We start from the raw sequence: 8,171 nt of genomic DNA, 5'->3' as shown, positions 1-8,171 counted from the left end.
GCCCCGCCCACTGAGTATAATGGGCCTCTCCCTAACTCGTACAACGAACCCTGCCCAACATACAAGCATGCAATCATAACAAGTAATAGCATACAGAATGACCTTTAGGCCCCAACCACTAAGCATACGAACACATACACATGCAAGAATCACATAGACATCTAGCACCCTAACATAATAAACCCTGGGTCGGCATTGGTTCCTTTAACTTGCTAAACATGGTGATGAAGACTCATCATATCTACTGAACCGCTCAGATAAATCCTTGCCTGCTGATCCGACAAATCCCCATGTTATCAACATCAAATAATACCAAATAAATGATTGGTCATCAACCCATAGATGAAAACTCATTTTGACTGACCAATACTCAGGGTAAAATTCCATTTTACCCTTTCTTCAATTAGCCCAAAGTCCAAAGCCCAACCCAAAAGAAACAAAACCCAATATGGCCCATTATCCAAATTGGGCCCAAAACCCATCATGGGGCTAATGCAAGAGTCCCATTATCCTAAAAGGCCCAAAATATCCATTAGTCAATCCATATCAAACTTCTGGTCAATGGTCAAAGGTCCAAGAGTCAACAATTCAAGAAAGCCCAACAGATTGAGTACGCCTCACGTACTTAGTTGGTACACCCAACATACACTCGGTTGACTTAGTAAGTGTTGCGTACCAAGATGTATGCCTCGCATACGCTATATGTTCCTAACTTATACAGAAAACGTCTTAAACCCTTAAGCCAAAACGTCCAATGCTCAGAATTAGTTCCAAATCATGACTCAACCCATAAAGTCATTAACTATGAGCTTTTGCATGGCTCAATGGGTCCTAAATCCAAGCCTTAGCTTCATAACTTCGTCCAATGAGCTAAATACACATGCATGGGTAGATATCAACCATCAAGATTTCCTTTTTATGCAATTGGGATCCCTAAAACATCCAGATCTAGTGACCAAACTTGTGAAGCAAACTCATTCACATAAAGACAATCCAAAAAGACCAAAATGTTCCATAAACAATCCCAAACTAGATCTACCCCAAAGAAATGTCAAGATAAGAGATTTTTACCTTCAATAGGTTGCAAAAGATGAGTAACTTCTAGATCTCCAAGCTCCACTCAAGTGATGATTCCTTCAACAACCTTTACTCTCTTCAAAATGCTCAAGAACACACCAAACTTCCTCACAAGAGCTTAAGAACTCAAAATTGGTAGCTAGGGGTCGATATTAGGGTTTAGGAGATATAGAGACTGATAAGAGGCAAAGCCCTAAGAATATAATAAGGTTAAATAGGGGTTAGACCCTAAAAATTAGGGTTTCAAGCTGAAGGGACTACGACCCGTGTACTCGTGAATACGCCCGACGTAGTTAGATGCAACCCACAATCATTACACCCTCTACACGATGCGTACTCGAACAAGCTCCAAAATGCTTCAACTTCAATCGACCATAACTCCTTCATTCTGGGCCCATTTCGATGATCCTTATATCCACGAAAAGGTAACAAGAAGCGATACACTTCTATTAACTAATCCTTGTCTTAAGACTTCTCGAGCTGAAATCCAAAATGCATAAAAATCCCATATTGACACTTTACCGCTATACCCCTTGGCTCCAAAACACAAACCGAACTTCCGGCTCATCTAACTTACCTTACCTACACTCAATGGGTCGAAATCCATCTTTCCCAAAGGCCCTAAGTCTTATGATAACCGATCTTCGAGTCACAACCCTAAATTAGTAAACGATTCGGAACAGGGTGTTAAAAAAATATTGACGCATAAGCGAAATTCAAATTCAATGTGGGAAAATTGGTCAACATATGTCAATGTAACCGGGTGACCCCTTCACTTTGGTCAAAATGACATAATCGACTCGATAAAAATTAATTTGTTCCCTCGTAACACCATAAAAATAGTTTAAGGACTAAATGGACCAACCCTAGAAAGTTCGTAGGACATATATGTCATTTTCCCGTAATTTATTATATAATTATGTGATAAAATTGATTAATTAACTTGATGATCATCCACAGTCTCATTCTCAAACGCAATACCCTTGTCTAGATCGTGTCTTCTTAATTAGCTAAGCCGTACCCACTAGCTAGCCAACCAACAAAGTCCTCCACACTCAGTCGATCAGAACTTTCTTTATTTAACTAATTAAAGATTAAACTAGCGGCTTAATTAATGATCTAGGTAGCTAGCTACCTGACCCATATACGTATATATAATGTATTTTTGATTTTGATATCCTAGCTAATATATATTCAAAATTAAGCTTTAATTAAAGGAAATACTACTTATAAGTATATATGTTAATTAAGTTGTTAGTTAATAAATTAATAAGGGGAAATGGCATAATTGTCGTATGGACTTTCTAGGGTCGGTCAATTTAGTTCTAAAACTATTTTTTTTTTGCTTTACGAGGAAACAAACTCGTTTTTGTCGGTCTATTACATCATTTTTGAATTTTGAAAGGATATGCAAAACCCCAAAAGTGGCACCTCCTCCTCATTTCGCCTTCCCCCTCCAATAGATCAAAAAGCAGACTCGATGTATCTGAGGAGGCCGCGGACCTATATGGTCATGTCGCTACTACAAGAACTGATTTGCTAATATATGTTCACCCAAAAACACTAGAAGATCCAGGAGGCAAAAGGAAGAGAATAAAGATCTGATTTTCGATTGTTATTAAAACAAAGCAAAGAAAAGGAGAGTTAACAACAAAACAAAGAAAAGGAGACATAATAGTAGATCGAAGAAGGAGACATCGATTTCTTTTCCTTCCATTTCATCCCCAAGTAAGAAAAAACAAATTTATATTGCTTCACTTCTTGTTCTGATCTAGGCTTCTATTGATTTTCTTCTCATCTTGATTGTATTGTTATTTCAAAAGGAAACGACGAGGATTATGGGTACAATTTCGATCAAAGCGGATTCCTGATAAATGATTTGATCATGTGGAATGATGTCGCAAAATCAACCCTCTTCGGTTCAGTCTATTTCTTATTTGCATGTTTCACAACATGCGTTAGCTTTAGGTAAGCCAATCCCTTTAATTTTACCCCTTTTGAATTTTGCAAACTTCAACACCACCCCGGATTTGATCTTCATTTTCACCATGCTTTCTTTGATATCTTACTTGGGTCTACCTATGTTTGGGCATTTCATTCTTCTAAAATTCCATTACCCAAAGGTCAGAAAGCAAGAGAAACCTTAAGCCCAAAGGAGACGACATTCTAAAAGCTTTTAGGGTTATACTTCCTGCATTAAACCTTGTCATTTCAAAAGCTTGAGAACTGTTTTTCGACGAACCATATATGACTCTTAAAGTAAATCTATATCCTTAAAGTAAGTTGGTTTCCATGTCATAGTTGATGTGTCAAATATTGTGGATGTTGCAAGCAAACCGGTTAAAACAAATCTATGGGACTAAATAGACAGGGTGCCCCTGAATTCTTTCCCTCATAAAGTTACGAAAATAATTTAGGGACCAAAATGGACCAACTACTTATAAGTATACATGTTAATTAAGTTGTTAGTTAATAAATTAATAATGTGCGACTACATACAGGGAGGAGGAAGATGGGGAAAAGGTGGTGAGAGTTGAGAACCTAAACAACCCATACCAAAGCGAGAGCAACCATGACCGATTCAAACTAACACTAAACAAGTTGTATGCATGGAGCTTAGTAGAATATGAAAGAGTGATCATGCTGGATGCCGACAATCTTTTCCTTCAAAATACAGATGAGTTGTTTCAATGTGGCCACTTTTGTGCAGTCTTCATCAACCCTTGCATCTTCCATACCGGCCTCTTTGTTTTGCAGGTATGTATCGTACATTTGTAATTAGTTTATTTATTTACATATATATATATATAATATAATATAGCAGCTAGTACGTGCTTCCTTTAAATTTTTTATCAATTAAATTAATCTATTTAGTATACGTAGATTAATTGATATTAATTTGCATTTACATATGCAGCCATCATTAATGGTATTTAAGAAGATGTTACATGATCTAGATATTAAAAGAGATAATCCAGATGCAGCCGATCAAGGCTTTATTGGAGGTTACTTCCCATGTCTTCTTGATCAGCCCATGTTCCATCCACCACCTAATGGCACCAAACTTGATGGTACTTTTAGACTCCCATTGGGCTACCAAATGGACGCTTCTTATTATTGTAAGTACCATTCTATATATCGGCATGCATACATCTATGTTTTATTATTACTTATGTTATGTTATATTGTTAATTTATATACGTGTTAATTATATACAGATCTGAAATTAAGATGGAGTATACCATGTGGACCAAATAGTGTCATCACATTTCCTAGTGCACCATGGCTGAAGCCTTGGTACTGGTGGTCATGGCCTGTTTTACCACTAGGCATCCAATGGCATCAACAACGTCAACAGACTCTAGGGTATGTATGATATAACACTAAATAATTTACACATCTTTTACCTACAATATATATATATATATATATATATATATATATATATATATATATATATATATATATATATATATATATATATATATATATATATATATATATATATATATATATATGAGAAATTTCCTAATATTTTTGTCCAGATTATGAAAAAATCCCAAATTTTATTTTCTTTCCAGAAAGTCACGATTACTAGATAAAAAACTCAAATTAACCCCTTTTTACCACTAAATTATTTTTACCCGGTTACCTTCAGAAAAATCCATATTATTTGGTCAAGTTTATGAAAAAGTTCTAATTATTTTAACTTCAATTATTTCACCTTTTCACTAAAAAAAATTGAGAATTTCTTGGTTGAAATTATAAATAGGAATAAATGCCATTAAGCTCTATAAAACTAATGATCAAAGTCCTCTTTAACCAATTATTTTCCACAGAATATCGTTAGCATCATGTTGTACTCATCGTGATCGATATAATCCATTTTCCACACAAATATATGTTACAAGTTGTGATCATAGAAGTGGATCCATAGAAAACAAACATCAAATTTTTTACACTTTTGGTGTTTTTGACCTCAAAATTTTGAATATATTAACTTTTGAAGTAATTGATCCATAGATGAATTTTTCGTACATGCTTAAAATTTAAGGATAAAACTTATGTTTTTCTCTAGAATTTAACATAACATATTATTATATTGATTAGTTTGTCATCAATCTATGGTTTCTTATATGAACATAATAGTTGATTTTTTGTTAACCCACTTTTAGGTAGATTGTAATAAGGTATTCAACTAATAATTTAAATATCCTATAATACTTGTAGCATAAATTTGTGTGAGAAATGAATTATATGGACGATGAAGAGTTCAAAATAATGTTAACAGCATTGTTTTGTGGCAAATAATTGGTTATAGAGGACTTTGATCGTTAGTTTTATGGTGCTTGGTGACGTTTATTCCTATTCATAATTTCAACCAAAAAATTTCAGATTTTGAGTGAAAAGGTAAAATAGTCGAAGTAAAAAAAAATGAGATTTTTCATAAACTTGGTCAAATTATGAGATTTTTCTGAAGGTAACCGGATAAAAAATAGTTAGTCGGTAAAAAAATGTTGATTTGAATTTTTTTTATCGGGTAATTGGGAATTTTTTGTATAAAAAAAATTTGGGAATTGTTCATGAGCTTAACCAAAATATTAGGACTTTTCTGGATATATATATATATATATATATATATATATATATATATCTGTGTGTGTGTGTGTTGTGCACAAATTAGCCTTGGCGGCCGATTAGTTGGAGATTAATCACTTGACGGTCTGCAGCTGATTGAGATTAGCGGTGTTTGGCGCTCCTAAGCGGGAAAAATTTTAAAAATTTAAATTTTCAAATTTTCTTATTTAAATTTTCAAAATTTTAAATATTATACCAAATATTTAAACATTTAAAATTTTTAAAAATCTAAATTTTCAAATACTAATTTTCTTAGAATATATTAAAATTTTGAAATGGTTTTATTAGTAATTTAGGGTCCTTGATTAATCACCGATTAATCCCGTCAAACTGATTAATCGTTTGACTCCAGTCGACCGCCAAGCTACCATTGAACGATTTTTACCACCTATTATATACAATGAATGGTATGTAGGTAGTGTTTAATTTATTAAGGGGAACGTAGGTATCCCAATTATGGATCCATATGTAATTTCTAATTCTGATCTTGATTGTTGAGTCTAGGTACGATTCAGAGATGCCTGTTGTACTAATCCAAGGTCTAGTTTACCTAGGAATTATAGCAATCACCCATTTGGCACGCCCAAGCTGGCTTAGCAAGTTATGGTATCGTTGTGGTGGAGATAAGAATATGATCATAAGCATAATTATAGTCCAGAGTAGAAGCCTGATTATTATAAAAGCGGTGGTGATGTTGTCGATTATGATGACATCATACGTAGTCCCATTTTTGGTAATCCCTCATACGATCCATCCAATGATAGGGTGGGGGATATACTTACTAGGGTCGTTTGCTCTCTCATGTGTAGCCATCAAGGTATTTCTTCTTCCGGTGGTACCTATGTTGACCCCTTGGGTAGGGTTCATTGGTGTTCTTTTGGTTATGGCTTGCCCCTGGTATAACGATGGTGTTGTGAGGGCATTGTTTGTTTTTGCATATGCTTTTTGTGCTGCACCAGTTTTGTGGATTTCTTTGGAGAAAATTATATCATCACGCCACACTATTTCACTTGAAAGGGAAGGTTTCTTGTCGAATAGACTCGTTGACCCAACTCACCCTTCTGATCCTTTTAATAAATTATATTGATAACGTAATACAAATTAACATACGTAAATTAGAATGAAAAAAAAAAAGTCGAGTTGTGATCATACTGTATTCAAGCAGTCAAGCCTCTTTATAGAAATGAGATTTTTGCTTTTGTGTCATGTTGACTTTTGGATGAATGCAAACATCTTTGAAACATATATAGAGGACGTGAATGAAAAATGTTGAGCTGGGTTTGGGTACATGTAATTAAAGTACAAAAGCTAATTCCAATGAAAAGTTTATCACATTTAGATCACATACATGTGCAAATAAATTAAAACCTTGAAAGTTGCATCCATGCAGCATGCATGGGAAGTGAATTTTCAATGATTGAAGTATATTTAAGGAAGAGAAAGAGAAAAAGGTCAAAGACAACAAAGATGTTGAATTTATAACAACTCGTAATAGCGATGCTGAGTAGCTGGAATCAATTTTTCCAATATATAATGTGTAGGTATAATTTTACAAGTTAATTAAGAATCAAATTTTCCAATATATAATGTGTAGGCATAATTTTACAAGTTAATTAATGACCGTATATTTTTCGAAAATGAGAAAATGTCAAGTTAAAACATGCATATATATAACACAAGTGATCGAAGATGTATGCTTTCATCACATTATGTAGCAGTTTTACTGGGAAGCAAGCATTTATAGTGATATGCAATTTATGGTACAATGCAACTAACTCAACAACATACAAAGAATTTGTAACGTACCAAAAATTACAAAGAGATTTTTGTTTTATAAATAGATCGACCAATTAAAACCTTTATGTCAAAACCATTAAATAACATTCATTTGATTAAAAACCCTACGTTATCAATGTTAAATTACAAAACCGCGGAAACATATATCTTTGATGCATTTGTACAGTCCTGCCAAACTCTTGTACTGAATAACCTGGAAAAATATTTAATACATAACTGTAAGCATAAATTTAGTGAGTTTCCCCAGTATATCACATAATCCACCATACATACAACGCATCCATACAAGTTGTTGGCTCTAACGTCGATCTGCCAAATCTACCATCCATAAGCATGCACCATACATACAATTATGCATATCAACTATTGGCACTTTACCAGTGACTCTCAACCATTACTGCTATTGGCTCTCACTCACCCTGCTATCATCAAACTCTCACCGGAACAAAACCATCGGCCTCAAGTCGGAATCATATTGTCGGCCTAATGCTGAAATGATACCATATCGGAACCAATGCTAATACTGTTTGATATATTGTCTAAGTCCATAACTATATTTGGTATGTACTTGACCCGACCCGACATGGTCCATTTGGGTTGCACTTCACCCGAACAATTTATGGATAATCTGTTGAGAATAGTATAAGTTATGATTTATT

At 34.1% G+C, this 8,171-nt stretch overlaps 1 protein-coding gene across 1 annotated transcript; it reads left to right on the top strand.

Moving 5' to 3' along the window:
• The first annotated feature begins 2,458 nt into the window (after positions 1-2,458).
• On the top strand, positions 2,459-6,914 carry LOC145037809 (putative glucuronosyltransferase PGSIP8). Its single transcript, XM_078986536.1, has 6 exons — positions 2,459-2,805; positions 2,901-3,045; positions 3,579-3,834; positions 3,995-4,196; positions 4,296-4,443; positions 6,220-6,914. Exons 2-6 carry the CDS (start codon positions 2,963-2,965, stop codon positions 6,800-6,802), a joined length of 1,272 nt encoding a protein of 423 aa, XP_078842662.1. The 5' UTR covers positions 2,459-2,805; positions 2,901-2,962; the 3' UTR covers positions 6,803-6,914.
• The last annotated feature ends 1,257 nt before the right edge of the window (positions 6,915-8,171 follow it).

The sequence above is a fragment of the Lactuca saligna genome, chromosome 3, assembly GCF_052625555.1.
Source record: "Lactuca saligna cultivar CGN05327 chromosome 3, ASM5262555v1, whole genome shotgun sequence".
Taxonomy (NCBI): domain Eukaryota; kingdom Viridiplantae; phylum Streptophyta; class Magnoliopsida; order Asterales; family Asteraceae; genus Lactuca; species Lactuca saligna.
The sequence above is the reverse complement of the archived record's forward strand: the minus strand, read 5'-3'. Positions and strand labels throughout refer to the sequence as shown.